General features: G+C 44.3%; 1 protein-coding gene across 2 annotated transcripts in view; it reads left to right on the top strand.

Moving 5' to 3' along the window:
- Positions 1-15,681, top strand: part of TEX15 (testis expressed 15, meiosis and synapsis associated) — an 86,700-nt gene that overhangs the window by 20,684 nt on the left and 50,335 nt on the right. Inside the window, exons 1-3 of one of the 2 annotated variants that reach the window (XM_073340316.1) lie at positions 1,405-1,441; positions 6,522-6,678; positions 11,226-11,391. In XM_073340316.1, coding sequence (XP_073196417.1) covers positions 6,534-6,678; positions 11,226-11,391 — 311 coding nt within the window. In that variant the 5' untranslated portion in view covers positions 1,405-1,441; positions 6,522-6,533. Of the gene's footprint in view, positions 1-1,404; positions 1,442-6,521; positions 6,679-11,225; positions 11,392-15,681 lie in introns of those variants that run through there. The other variant, XM_073340315.1, reaches the window with a different exon arrangement.

Here is a 15,681-nt window from a genome sequence, read left to right as displayed (position 1 = left end):
TCAGGAGAACCTTTTCTTTTCTATGATGAAATGAGATTTTCAGAATTTATCATCCTATGTTTGACCTGTGTGTCTGGATGGAAGCCTAAGGCTGGGTACTTTAAGGGGACTGCATTATTTGGACTTCTGAGTACCCGGGAAGGTGCTATAGAAGCTGTTTTGGGCTGGCTGGGTAAATCTAAGTACTGGAATATCCACCAGCGTTTGGGGTTTGTCTGCCCCGTTCTGTTTGCAGTTCACCCTGATTGAGTGACCTCAGCTGGCTCCCACAGGCAGCGTCATCACACATGGCTTTTTACATTTTTTAAAAATCCTTTTGTAAATGAGGATTTTGTACGATATTAATATTCCCCAGGAACCTAGTATAAACTGTATCTGTGTAAATTATTTTTACAGGGGATTTTGATCAAACAAACAAACAAATCTGCAGTTTGTTTAGGCAAAACTTTGCTACACTTGAGGTATTTGAAGGGCCTGTCTCTCTATTGCAGAATGATATATTTACTTGATTTCCATAATTAAATAATTAACAATTTCCTGTTCTTGGCAGATATTTAGGGTGTAATGTAAAAATATAAAACACATGCTTAATGTTATTTTTAAAATTCTGGGACTATTATAGTTTTTAAACATGTCTAATTTTATTTAATTTTAATCCTATGAGTAAAATATTCTTTTGCTGAAAAAACTGCAAAAGATGACAGTTTAGGAGAAAGGAGGAGGAGGGTGTTGTGTGGGGACATAGTTCTTCAGATAACAGTGTCAGGTGGGATTCTTTACCACTTGCCTTCATGCAGTTGCAAAACTATAGCTTGTCTTTTCAAACTTTTATGTTTTTATTGTAAAATTCCTCTGTAAATAATGGGGATATTATACTGACCCCCAAAATCTTCACACTTTACAAATGACATCCTGTAAACTGGTGTTACAGAGTTTAAAATAACAGGCCCCTTGCAGCTAAATCAACTGGAGTTACTTTTCAATAAATATAAAAGATTATGAAGATATACATTACTTTGAGTAAATAGAATAAGAGAAATTGGTATAAAGATTAGGCATGTCTTCCTTTAAGGGTCTGTCTACCATTTTGTAAAGACAAAAAGCTAAAAGTGTTATGTAGAAAGAAGAAATTTGATTCCTGGTACAGAACTAAAAACAAGGAAAGCTAATTGCTAAATTTACATAGGTTTTGTAAAAAGCCTAAGAAAGAAATCTACATGCGTGGTCCTTTTGACTAATATTTTGGCTCTAATTTACATTTGCATAGGTTACAACGAATGAAGCGCTGTATTCAGGAAAATGTGGGTCAATTAAATATCAGTGGATTAAATTCATGAAATGCTTTGCTCAGTGAGACTCTGGAAAGTGTGATCCATTTGAATATTCTATGCCAGTGTGATTTCCCCAGGAAGTCCTGTGGTTAGAGAACACCTTCTGCTTGGTAAAGTATACAAAAGTACATGGCGTTTCTCAAACTGGGGGTCCCAGCCCAAAAGGGGGTCACAAGCATATTGTGGGGGGTTGTGGTATTGCCTCCTTTACTTCTGCTCTGCCTTCAGAGCTGGGCAACTGGAGAGCAGCAGCTGCTGGCCGGGTGCCCAGCTCTGACGGCAGCGCCGCCACCAGCAGCAGCACAAAAGCAGGGGTGGCATGGTGCGGTATTACTTCTCTGCTGCTACTGGCCTTCGGAACTGAGTGCCCGGCCAGCAGCTGCCGCTCTCCACTCTGCCTTCAGAGCTCGGTGGCTGGAGAGCAACGGGTGCTGGCTGGATGCCCAGCTCTGAAGACAGCGCCACCAGCAGCACAGAAGTAAGGGTGACAAGGTTGGTATGGTCCCCATGTGCAGGACATCTTGGGAAGCACAAGAGACAGTCTAGGATCCTGGCCTAGTACTTTTGGCCAGGGTCTTTAAGGAAGTTGAGAATTTATGTGCATCATGACCTGAATGCCAGTTAACAGCCCCTCAGGGAATTGCACAGGCTCCACTAGTACCCCTCTCTTTGGTGGATGCTTCCTTTGAAAGAATATGAATTGACATTATAGGCCCCCTCAAGAGGAGAGCCTCTGGACATAAGCATGTATTTGTCATCATGAACTATGCCACCAGACACCCGAAAACCATATCACTGTGGTCTAAGAATGCTAAGACTATCGCTAATGAATTGCTGAAGGTCTTCACATGGGTAGGGTTTCCCGAAGGGGTCCTGACTAGGGGACAAATTTCACATTCTGGCTGATGAAAGAAGTATGGGAACTATTAAAAATCAAATTATTGTGCGCTTCTCTGTACCACCCATAGATAACCAAGTAGAAAGATTCAATCAGACACTTAAGATGATGCTCAAGAAATTCATTACCCAGGATCCCCGACATTGGAGCCAACTACTCCCAGCCTTACTCTTTGTCATCAAATAAGTGCCCCAACCACAACAGGGTTTTTCTCCCTTCAAACTGCTATATAAACAACAACAAAGGGGCATAGTCAACCTGGTATTGCAAACCTGGGAAAGTCAAGGTCTGAGGGCAGAAAACATAGTGCAGTATGTTTTAAAGTTACATGAGAGGCTGGAGGGGCATATTCTAGAGAAAATGTCAAGAAAACACAGGACCAACAACAATGACAGTACAATAAAGGAGTATGGATGTGCGTCTTTCAGCTAGGCTGTCCTGTCCTGTTGCTTCTTCCAAGCTTGGAATCAAAGTTAATGGTCAGGGCCCTTACGAGGTGATAAAGAGAGGACTGTGGACTATGTAAGCAGACAACCAGGGAAGAAAAAGAAACAAATTTACCATGTAAATTTACTGAAGCCCTAGAAAGCCAGGGGAAATCTTTTTATCAGACTGTATCTTGAGGAACCGGAACTCCAACTCCAAGTTCATGACTGCTTAAAAGGAGGCTCAGTACCCTTCGGAAAGAACCTAAACCATAAGCAAAAGGAATAGGCACTGCAACTGCAAACTTTAGCAGTTTGGTGGTATTCTCAGCTTTGCCCAGGAAGATGTTCCTGGGACAACACTGCCTTAATACAGAACCCAGTAAAGTAATATGGGAAAGGCTCCAACCAATCCCCAACAAGTTGAGGGGGCCATCGTGAAAGATCAGGACCATGTTACAACTCAGGATGACAGAAGAATCCCAGAGTGACTGGAGGAATCGTATTGTACTGGTCCCAGTGCCTGATGGCTCACTACGTTTTTGTATAGATTTCAGAAAAGCGAACACAGTTTCTAAATTTGCTGGCTTTCCAATGGCATAAGTGGATGAACTCTTAGACCAACTGGGAGAAGCCTAATATACCACCACTTTGGATTTGACGAAGGGGTATTGGCAGATCCCTTTAAGGCTGATTTCCCAGGAGACAATGGCTTTTTCTACACCACTTTGGCCTATATAATTTTAACACCAGGCCCTTTGGGTTACACAGGACAGCAGCTACTTTTCCGTGTTTGGACCAATTACTCCCACAGCACAGTCAATATGTGGCAGCATAGTTGGATGACGTAGTTATCTATAGCAGGGGTGGGGCAAACTGTGGCTTGTGAACCGCATGCAGCTCTTTTACAGTTAAAGTGTGGCTCGCGAGGCCCCCCCCACACCTATCTACCAGACTTGGACAGAGGGGAGCTCGGGACCTCCTCCTTGCAGCAGGGTGGTGAAGTAGGGGCTTCTGCCCAGCAGAGAGGGGGGGACTCGGGGCTTCAGCCCCATGGGATGTACCTGCCAGGGCTCAAGGCTTCAGCAGGAGTGGGGCTGAAACCCTGAGCCCCAGCAGGTGCCTCCCGTAGGCCAGAAGGCCTGAGCCCTGGCAGGCACACCCCAACTCTCAAACTTCTGAAGATTGTCTTATGTGCTTCGAGGGTAAGTAAGTTTGGCTACCCTGCTCGATAGCAAGGACTGGGACTCCCATCTGGACAAACTAGCTACCATTTTCCAGTCACTGACAGAAGCCAGGTTAACGGCAAACCTCACTAAATGTGCAATAGGAAAGGATGAAGCCTGTTACCTGGGGGACAGAATCAGTGGAGGACAAATCTGCCCCTTAGTGGATAATGTTCATGCCTTACAATTTTATTAACAATAAAGTTAATAAATATAGTAAGTTAATAAAGTTAATAAATAATAAAGATAATAAAGATAATAAAGAAATGGCCCAACTTTATTATCATGCACATTGTGTAAAGAGTTGTCACTTTGGATGGGCTATCACCAGCAGGAGAGTGAATTTGTGTGGGGGGGTGGAGGGTGAGAAAACCTGGATTTGTGCTAGAAATGGCCCACCTGATGATCACTTTAGATAAGCTATTACCAGCTGGACAGTGGGGTGGGAGGAGGTATTTTTTCATATTCTCTGTGTATATATAAAGTCTGCTACAGTTTCCACGGCATGCATCCGATGAAGTGAGCTGTAGCTCACAAAAGCTCATGCTCAAATAAATTGGTTAGTCTCTAAGGTGCCACAAGTCCTCCTTTTCTTCTTAACTCTGATTTTCTGTCTAGGTAAGTAACCTGTACCAGCCAAGGCCCTATCTCAGCCTTGTAGGGAAGAATATATAATGGGGTCTACAACCCCATACAGAACACAGACAGCTGGGGGAGAAGAGCCTTTCCTGTTTATAAGCAAGTAGCTTGATCACACCCCCACGCAGCTGTCAGTGCTGCCAATCATGGAAGCCTGCACTCACAGCTGCAACCACTAGAGAAAACAAGGCCTGCTATAAAGGGAAGAATATACAGAAGGGGAGGCAGAAAAACTTGGGCTAGCAAAGGGGTGATGGTCCGGCATCAGGCTGCCACCAAGAAAATAGCCAGGAGACTAAAGCTGACTGCAAGCCATAAAATTGTAGGGTTGACAGACTTATTTGGAGGTGAGGGTTCAGGAACTGCCCTGACTGAGAACAAGCTAAGGAGGGTCAGTCAGGAGAAATAGAGACCTCCAGCCCCAACAGGACTAAGTATTATCTAGACTATTCCTGACAGGTGTTTGTCTAACCTGCTGTTATATATGTTAACACTTCTTTATTCTGCTGTTACTAAGATTTTGTAAACTATGTAATGACTTTAAAAATACAGTAAATGCCTGAAATAATATTTTTTATAAAAATGAATGATTCTATATATGCATTAAATGCTTCTCCTTTGACCTTAAGGCTTTATTTAAAATGGACTAACTGCATATGAAATATTTTTCTCTAAAAATGTCTGCTATCACGTATGTATTAACACTGTATTTTGTCATTACTAAGATTTTTGCAAATGTAGTAACTTTATTTAGAAATGTATTGTTAAAATTATTTTTCTCTAAAAATGCATTTTAACACATCTCCTTTAATCTTCTGTTTATTCAGACTTTGTACAATAAATGGGTAAAATGGACATTTTCCCTCTAAAAATTAAAAGGTGTGAAAGCTATATTTATTCAGTTCTTTCTAGTGCACCCAATAAAGATAAACTTAAATAAAAACTTCTTAAAAAATTCAAAGTGGCTGACACCAAAAATACTGGTCTCCAAAAGGCCAAAATGCAAATTTATATGATGAGGGAAAAGGTAGAGATACAACTACTAACCTCAAATTATAAGATCAGCAAATAAATCTTTCGGATAAAGATGTCTTAAATCTTTCGTAACACTGTCCCTTCCTTTCTTGTTTGAATGTACTCCTTCAAGGAGCATATGTGTTTTGTTTTGTTTCTTCAAAGACTTTCTGGTGATGAGCTAGCTCATTAAGTCTGCACGAGCAAAACTCTTAGACATTACAGAAGAACAATCACCTGGACATGTAAACTTCTGTTTAAAAGTTTTTCCAGCAAGAGAGAAACAAAGATGTGTGATAACATAAAGACAACTCCTTTTGGGGGAATAATCTCATAGGGAATTCTTACATCACCAGCTGTGGAGACATGTAAAATGCTAAGTGACAAAGATCCTTTGTACAGTGTATGTAATCATACTTTAAAAATGTGGAAATAAAGTGCTGTATGATACACTAGCAGAAATGTTTCTAAATAGAATGGTTTTCAGAATTTTCTTAGAGGAGGAGGTTGGCTATAAGTTGGCTATTAATAACATATTAATTGTAGTGTGATCGTGCCTAGGTACTCCCTTAGCGGATCAGGATCTCATTGTGCTAGGTGCTGGACAAACACGCAGGAAGGAAGAGAGTTGTTGCCCCAGAGATGTTATAATTTACAACATGACAGACAGGATGCAACAGGATGACAGGACAGACAAATGGGGCTGGGACTAGTGACATGGAGATTAATTAAACTTGTACAGTTCTTGGTCCTCTATTTCCCAGAAAGCATAAGGATATAGCGTCGGAGGAACTTAGTAAAGTTAGGGACTTCTGGATAGAAAGTGATACCCTAGTTGGCTGCTAAGTAGGTACAGTTTGATGCCTCGCTGAGCACACAGTACAGCTGGGAGGATGAGATGACAACATAGATAGAGTTGAGCAGAAAAACAGAAATACCAATGGACTGTTTCTTAGGTGGTTACTTACGGCTTTCATTACTGTTTTAGGCTGGCGACAAGATGGAAATGGCAGAAACTAATAGAATTAAAGTGCAGAAACAAATAAGATCAAATGAGAAGCCACCATGCGTGACAGCTGTTGGTGTAGAAACAAATCCTTTGAAAAAATTTACCATCCCTAAAATAAGGAGGACTGCTGATAAAGGTACGGTAAACTGGTAACAAAAATCAAAACTGAGCATTTTTATCAAGTGAAAATTGTGCATAACTGTGTGTAAGTGATGTGTGTTATTCCAAAGATCCATCAGTAAATGGTAACACCTCAAAGCCTTGAAATCAACAGACTTGTTTCATATTTAGCACCTACCAGATGTTGTGAACCGAGCTGATTAAAGCTCAGAAAAACCTGCTTGTTACTTCAATCACCCTGACATCTGCTGGGCAATACAGAGAGTGTTGGGGACAATTTCCTGGTGCAAGTGCTGGAGGAACCAACTATGGGCCGTGCTCCTCTTGACCTGCTGCTCACAAACAGGGAAGAATTGATGGGGGAAGTAGAAGTGGGTGGCAACCTGGGCAGCAGTGACCATGAGATGGTTGAGTTCAGCATCCTGACAAAAGGAAGAAAGGAGAGCAGCAGAATACAGACCCAGGACTTCAGAAAAACAAACTTTGACTCCCTCAGGGAATTGATGGGCAGGATCGCCTGAGAGGCTAATATGAGGGGGAAAGGAGTCCAGGAGAGCTGGCTGTATTTTAAAGAAGCCTTATTGAGGGCACAGGAACAAATCATCCTGATATGCAGAAAGAATAGCAAATATGGCAGGTGACCAGCTTGGCTTAACAGTGAAATCTTCGGTGAGCTTAAACGCAAAAAGGAAGCTTATAAGAAGTGGAAACTTGGACAGATGACTAGGGAGGAATATAAAATTATTGCTCGAACATGCAAGGGTGTAATCAGGAAGGCCAAAACACAATTGGAGTTGCAGCTAGCAAGGGATGTGAAGGGTAACAAGAGTTGCAGCTAGCAAGAGATGTGAAGGGTAACAAGAAGGGTTTCTTCAGGTATGTTAGCAACAAGAAGGTCAGGGAAAGTGTGGGACCCTTACTGAATGGGGGAGGCAACCTAGTGACAGATGATGTGGAAAAAGCTAATGTACTCAATGCTTTTTTTGCCTCTGTCTTCACAGACAAGGTCAGCTCCCAGACTGCTGCACTGGGAAGCACAGCATGGGGAGGAGGTGAGCGGCCCTCAGTGGTGAAAGAACAGGTTAAGGACTATTTAGAGAAGCTGGACATGCACAAGTCCATGGGATCAGATGCAATGCATCCGAGGGTGCTGAGGGAGTTGGCTGATGTGATTGCAGAGCAATAAGCCATTATGTTTGAAAACTTGTGGCAATCGGGGGAGGTCCCCAATGATTGGAAAAAGGCAAATATAGTGCCTGTCTTTAAAAAAGGGAAGAAGAGAATCTGGGGAACTACAGGCCAGTCAGCCTCATCTCAGTCCCCAGAAAAATCATGGAGCAGGTACTCAAGGAATGCATTTTGAAGCACTTGGAGGAGAGGAAGGTGATCAGGAACAGTCAACGTGGATTCACCAAGGGCAAGTCATGTCTGACCAACCTGATTGCCTTCTATGATGAGATATCTGGCTCTGTGGATATGCGGAAAGTGGTGGATGTGTTATATCTTGAGTTTAGCAAGGCTTTTGATACGGTCTCCCACAGTATTCTTGGCTGCCATTTAAAAATGTATGGATTGGATGAATGGACTATAAGGTGGATAAAAAGCTGGCTAGATCGTCGGGCTCAACGCGCAGTGGTCAACGACTTGATGTCTAGTTGGTAGCCAGTATCAAGCGGAGTATCCCAGAGGTCTGTCCTGGGGCAGTTTTGTTCATCATCTTCATTAATGATCTGGATGATGGGGTGGGTTGCACCCTCAGCAAGTTTGCAGGTGACACTAAACTGGGGGGAGAGGTAGATACACTGGAGGGAAGGGATTGGGTCCAGAGTGACCTAGACAAATTGGAGGATTGGGCCAAAAGAAATCTGATGAGGTTCAATAAGGACAAGTGCAGAGTCCTGTACTTAGGACGCAAGAATCCCATGCACTGCTACAGGCTGGGGACCGACTGGCTAAGCGGCAGTTCTGCAGAAAAGGACCTGGGGATTACTGTGGATGAGAAGCTGGATATGAGTCAGCAGTATGTCCTTGTTGCCAAGAAAGCTAACGGCATATTGGGCTTCATTAGCAGGAGCATTGCCAGCAGATCAAGGGAAGATTATTCCCCTCTATTCGGCATTGGTGAGGTCACATCTGGAATATTACATCCAGTTTTGGGCCCCCCACTACAGAAAGGATGTGGTCAAATTGGAGAGAGTCCAGCGGAGGGCAACAAAAATGATTACGGGGCTGGAACACATGACTTATGAGGAGAGGCTGAGGGAGCTGGGATTGTTTAGCCTGCAGAAGAGAAGAGTGAGGGGGGATTTGATAGCAGCCTTCAACTACCTGAAAGGGGGTTCCAAAGAGGATGGAGCTCGGCTGTTCTCAGTTGTGACAAATGACAGAACAAGGAGCAATGATCTCAAGTTGCAGTGGGGGAGGTCTAGCTTGGATATTAGGAAACACTATTTCACTAGGCAGGTAGTGAAGCACTGGAATGGGTTCCCTAGGGAGGTGGTGGAATCTCCATCCTTAGAGGTTTTTAAGGTCAGGCTTGACAAAGCCCTGGCTGGGATGATTTAGTTGGGCTTGGTCCTACTGTGAGCAGGGGGTTGGACTAGATGACCTCCTGAGGTCTCTTCCAATCCTACTCTTCTATGAATTTATGGTTATTGACTATAACGAATATCTTGAATTTAAAATATATTTTTTTAGTTTTGTCCAGTTTTGCTAACGCATCCCGAAAACCCTTCCCAAATGTCATGACAATACATGGAGTTAAAGAGAGAGAGTTTGTCAGTTTCTGAAATAGAGGAGATGTTTTCTGTTGGAGTCAGGTGCCACAAAGTGGTGACTTAGAACCTTTGGCCTGAAATGTTCCCACAGGGTCATGGACCATGGAAGAAGGTGTGACCGCATCCCCCTCAGTTATTTTCTCTGCCTGGCATTGGACCAGGAGTGTAGAACCATTTCTTGTGGGGGCTTTGTGTATTTGGTATTGTGTTGTTTGTTTGTATTGTGTAGAAAGGTTTAATTTTAGCTAGTTATGGCAGTTAACACATTTCAAGATGGCTATGGTGAGTGAACTGTGTGTTGCCTCCTGTCAGGCTCTTCCTGGTCTGCCAGTCATATAGTTCAGTTTGTCACATTGTGCATTATTCAGTTGTCCTCTACCTTTTCCTGAATTTAGCTCAATCTAGTGGAGCTCTAATCCAAGGTGCACTCCTCACTCACTCTATTAAGCAGCATGGGGAGTGGGGAGCAAGCAGATTCGGCTCTGTGGGTGCCGAATGGAGAGTTTGGAGGAGCTGTGGGAGAGGAAGAGAGAGGATTCCTACTCTCTCCCAGTAGTCAGGAAGAAGGGAGAAAGCCGAAGACTCAAGGTGAAAGGAGAAGTGGGAATAACAAGTCCCCAAGGCTCCCTAGTCTGTCGTGTAAAGGAAAACTTTGTGTATGTTCTTTGCTTATATATTTACTCAAGAGTCTCCTCACTTGTACCTTCCAGCTGATTTTCCTATTCTGTAATTCCTCAAACCGGTATTGAACTCTCCTGTACCAGGGTATCAAACGTTTGGCACCCAGACCCTTTCTCTGGCCCACAGCTTCACCCTTCAGAAGGGTCAGACCTGCAGTTGCTCGGCATGGTAGATCCTCGCTCCTACTGAGTGCCCAAATTACCATACCTTTGAAATCACCCTCTTTCTGGGAGATTGGCCAGGGGCTGCTCCCCTTCCTAGCAGCTGTGGACTTGGCCACAGGACCTCCAGGCCTGATTATTGCAACTCACTGCACCTAAGAGTGGAGCTGCCAACCCTGAACATGGTCCTGTTAGTACAGAATGCAGATCCCTGCCTACCTAGGACACCATGGATGTGTCAGCCCACTTCTCTGCTCTCTGTGCTGGCTTCCTGTTGAACATAGAATATGGACCATACATTTAATGTTGATATTCTAAACCTTCCATGGGATTGATCCTAGCTATCTGGGAGATTCTCTTTCCTCTCTATGAGCACCATCTCTTACAACAGAAACCTTCCTTAAGAACAATGAACTGTACCATTACGTGAGACATACAAGACAGAACTTTCTCAGCAGCTAAGCCAAGACCCTTGGGCAAAGTAATTAGCATGACAAATGGTCTCAGAACAGACAGCAAAAGCACACTATTTTAACGTATCCACTGTGCCATGCTGCACACCTTTGGTTAATGTTTGCCATAATTAATTTAACAGACTTAGAGCTTGTCTACACATAAACCACTACAGCTGTCGTGCTTCTGTGCAGACACTACCTATGCCAAGGGGAGGGGTAATCCATCTCGCTGAGAGGCAGAAGCTAGGTCGACAGGCGAATTCTGCCGTCAACCTAGTGCTGTCTACACCGGTGGTTAGGTTCGTTTAATTGCATTGGTCAGGGATGTGGATTTTTCACACCTCTGAGCGACATAGTTATACTGACCTAATTTCATAGTGTAGATCAGGCCTTAGTGAATTTGCTGTCAATGACATCTACTTATGTCAGTCTGCAAAGGGTGTTGGAAAATGCGTCATATATTCACTATTTCCTTTGTTGTGTTTCTAGTTTCTTTAACACCCTGCTACACTAATCAGAGGGAGTATAGAAGCATCAATCATACTCTGAGCCAGTCTTGTCTCAACACAGGATGTGACCTGCAGTTGTCGTGGCAGTTTGGTGAGATAAAACTGGTACACAATGAAGATCTGGAAAAAAAATTTGCTTCAAAGAGGTAGGTTATTGCGAAATGAATGGCAGTGAATTCACCATGGTGACTTTTCATGACTTATCCCTTTGCTCTTAATATTCATTCATCATTCTTTTCCATTGTGAGACCAGCTTCCTCCAATGGCAAGTCAGGGATGCTAGCGCTACCGTGGGGCTCACTTTACAAAGTGTCCTTATGGGTCATTTGTTGCTGCGTAATACGACTCCCATTACTTTATTTGTTTTAAATCTCATCCCAGCTTTTCCTGCCTCCTTTCTTTATCTACCTACATGTTCTTTATTTACAAGGTCTTCAGGAGACCATGAGCGAGGTTCTCTGTCCTGCTACATTCCCTATGCAGAGTCTGGCCTTGTCTCCTGATCCTGGTGATTCCTACGGGTGTTGCTGGCAGACCTAGAACTGTAATCTTCCTGGCACCTCCAGGCAAAGGGAGCATGTTGGTATAAAGGAATGGAGAGATTGTGCGACAGTCTGCAGACAGTCCCTTGGGCACCATCCATCAACTGTTGCAAATAAGAGCAGACCCCAGGCTTCATTAACCTGAGCCAGGTCAAGATTCAGGGAGCCGTAACTGGCTGTGAGAGTTTTTCCTCAGCTGCAGCCCATCTCCTTAATCTTTGAAAAGCATAGGCAAGTTATGCTATGTGATGATTAATTAATAATGTCTTTGGTTTTTGTAGTTTCATGCCAAACATTTAAAAGCATTTAAATAGAATTAAATCTAGAAAACATAATCTATGATAGGGCAAAGTACATACGCATAACTGAGCAGAAGTTTCCAGTTTTTTCCTGCTACTTGATCAGGTAAATTGGCCTATCTGCATGTGACGCTTCTGTTCACTGGCTGGAGGTGAGGATGAGACCAGCTCTGAGGGAGGTCAGGTCTCATAGGGAGTCACTGGGGATGGAAAACTGCTTTTCAACACAGCCTAATTGTCAACAAAATACATCTGTGATTATCTTGGATTTTACTGTTTATTAACACAAGTTGGAAGGGGGTGAGACATTTCTTTGGTTTATGATGCTCATACATTTCAGCACTGCTATCTCACACACGTACGTGCTAAACACTTCTAGATCCGCTATCGTGGGTGGGTGTTTACAAGTAAGAAGCATTAGGAAGGCACCATTCTGATGATGAAAAGTTTATTATATTAACAAACAAAAAGCTTTGTGAAGCTGTTTATTACACACACAACGTAACTGATGCAAACCCATAAAAGCAAGGAAATGAAAAGTTAGACCACCTACCAGTGTGTGCCTTCTCCTCCTCCACCCCCAAGCGCGTGCCTTACCATTACTGCAAATGCCCAGTGCCACACACCATGGACTGCAACTGGGACTCTGACACTCTGCTGCCCTTCTGCATGTGCCCCTTTATCAGGCTCCTTCCCCCGTGCTCACAGTTGTGCTTGTTTGGGGTACTAGTTGGTGGTTCTTCGCAGGTCTCTCTGCCTGGCTCCCTGGACCTTTGAAAACCTGCATGTGTTGGGGAGTGTGTGAGGCTCTCACATGAGAGGGACGTCATTGTCCTACTCTAAGGGCTTGCACCCTACATCTGCCTGAGCACCACCTGGGCCAGTGCTGCAGGGGGCAGAACTTGCCTTCCTGCCTCAGCTACCTCTTGCCTTCGTCTAGCTTATCGTCATCATAGCTTTCCTGTACAGGAACTCCTCACTTAAAGTCGTCCCGGTTACTGTTGTTTTGTTGTTACGTCGCTGATCAATTAGAGAACAGGCTCGTTTAAAGTTGCGCCATGCTCCCTTCTAACGTCGTTTGGCAGCCGCCTGCTTTGTCCACTGCTTGCAGGAAGAGCAGCCCGATGGAGCCAGCTGGTGGGGGCTTGGAACCAGGGTGGATTGGCAGCCCGCCTGTCAGCTCCCCACTCCCCTAAGTTCCCTGTGGGGCAGCCGCCCAACAGGCTATCAATTGCGGGCAGTTCAGCTGTCCCTCCCCCCGCTGCCCTGTGCTGCTCCTGCCCTCTGCCTTGGAGCTGCTCCCGGGAGCCTCCTGCTTGCTGTGCAAGGGGCGGGAAAAGATGGGTGCTAATGTCAGGGTGTCCCCCTCTTCCCCGCTCCTGCCCCCTGCTACTTTACCCCATTTCCATAGAGCTGGGGTGAGGGCACGACAGAGCTCAGGACGGAGCGAGCTTGCTGGCAGCAGCTGCTGTCTCAACTTGCTGATCTACGTAAAAAGGCAGTGTACTTAGAGTGGGGTCAGCGTACTTAAAGGGACAATGCGCGTCTCTCTCTCTCACACACGGGGTGCGTGTGTCTGTCTCTCTCTGCCATGCTGTCTCCCCTCCCTCCGTTCCTGCTGCCTTGTAGAGTGTGAGGCTCCATTAACAATGTGTTAACCCTTGAGGGCTCAGTCGCGTGCTAGTTCATCGTTTAGCAGTAAGGCATTCCCTGGGAAATATCCCACCCTCTGACCTCACCACCTCAGCCAACCTTCACAATCATCATTGCTGTGTGCAGTATTAAATTGTTTGTTTAAAACTTATACTGTGTATGTGTATAAAATATAGTCTTTTGTCTGGCAAAAACAGTTTCCCTAAGCCCCCCTATTTACATTAATTCTTATGGGGAAATTGGATTCGCTTAACATCGTTCCGCTTAAAGTCGCATTTTTCAGGAACAGAACTACACCGTTAAACAAGGAGTTACTGCAGTTAGTTTGTGTGGCATAGCATAGAATGTATTGTGCCTAGCTTGCTCTTCTACCAGGAGCCATTGGCCCCCCACCTGGACCATGTCTGGTCCCAAGCCCGTAAAGGCTTTGGAGATGTGCCTCCTGCCCACTGCTTATATATACCAGACATCAGCACCCAATTCCAGTGCCTTGTATGTCTGGGCGAGACCTGCTTCACTGCACGCTTTCAGCTGCTTGACTCTGTGCCTGTACCGACTTCTTCGATCTGCTTCTGGGTACCTTTGATTCCTTCAACAACGAACCCGGCAGCTCCGTCGATTCGATTCTTCCCCACAGTAAGTGATGCAGATCCAGAGGCAGTCTCATGGTTCAATTAAGGACAAACCCATTTTGTCTCACCCTACAGTCTTCAGGTTCCTTAAGGGTTTGGTAAATGTGTTTGTCTCTTACCCCTACCCCCATTAAGGAGCCCATGTTTTAATGGACTTTAATCTTGCACTGACAAAAGTGATGGGCACTCGTTATAAGCCTGTTGCGGAAGCCTTTCTTGAGTGGTTATTGATCAAAAATATCCTTCCTGGCAACCGTTACATCTGCTAGGAGGGAGAGTGAGCTCAGAGCTTGGATGCGCCTTACACTGCACCTTACAGTGGCTCCACAAGGACAAAGTCACCATGAGGCCACATCCAGGCTTCATGCCTAAGGTGCTTTCAGATTTCTACCTATGCATTTCTCTGCCCATGTTGTTTTCCAGATCCCATTCCCTCCCCGGGGCAACTTGCTTCTGTACCCTAGATGTAAAAAAGGTGCACTGCTTTTATCTGGAAAAGACCAGGCCCTTTAGCAATTCTGGTCGGTGGTTCTTCAAACATGGGCCATTGTGGATGCCATGAGCTGCACGTTCACCTCCTGCGCGAGGCTGGAGTTTTTCAGACTGGATGTCTCCGTCGAGGCTGCACGCGTGCCTTATGCAACTTCATGCTCCTGCACAAGGACATAAAGGGCAGCACTGCTCCCTCTAAGCTGTGCGCGTGTGCGCACGCACACTGTGAAACACCGCACACACAGCAATTTGCACAGAAGCACAGCAATTTGCACAGAAGAAATTTTTTGCGCACGTGGCCTGTCAAAAATTAGAGGGAACATTGAAGGGCAGAACACCTGTTACCCTCTCTCGGTTCCCTTTTTCTGCCTCTGGCAGTGAATGGAACCTGCTGCATGTCCCACCTGCTGGTTCTTAGCATTGGCTAAATGTCCTACAAACTAGGGCTGTTGATTAATCACACTGGTAAACAACAGAATACCAGCTGAAATGTATTACATATTTTGGATGTTTTTCCACATTTTCAAATATGTTGATTTCTATTACATCACAGAATACAAAGTGCACAGTGCTCACTTTATATTATTATTTTTTATTACAAATATTTGCACTGTAAAAATGATAAACAAAAGAAATAGTATTTTTCAATTCACCTCATACAAATACTGTAGTGCAATCTCTTTATCGTGAAAGTGTAACTTACAAATGTAGATTTCTTTTTGTTACATAACTACACTCAAAACCAAAACAATGTAAAACTTTAGAGCCTATAAGTCCACTCAGACCTATTTCTTGTTCAGCCAATTGCTAAGACAAAC

The sequence above is a fragment of the Lepidochelys kempii genome, chromosome 4 (assembly GCF_965140265.1).
Source record: "Lepidochelys kempii isolate rLepKem1 chromosome 4, rLepKem1.hap2, whole genome shotgun sequence".
In the NCBI taxonomy this organism is placed as follows: domain Eukaryota; kingdom Metazoa; phylum Chordata; order Testudines; family Cheloniidae; genus Lepidochelys; species Lepidochelys kempii.
This window is presented reverse-complemented; position numbering and strand designations above follow the sequence as displayed.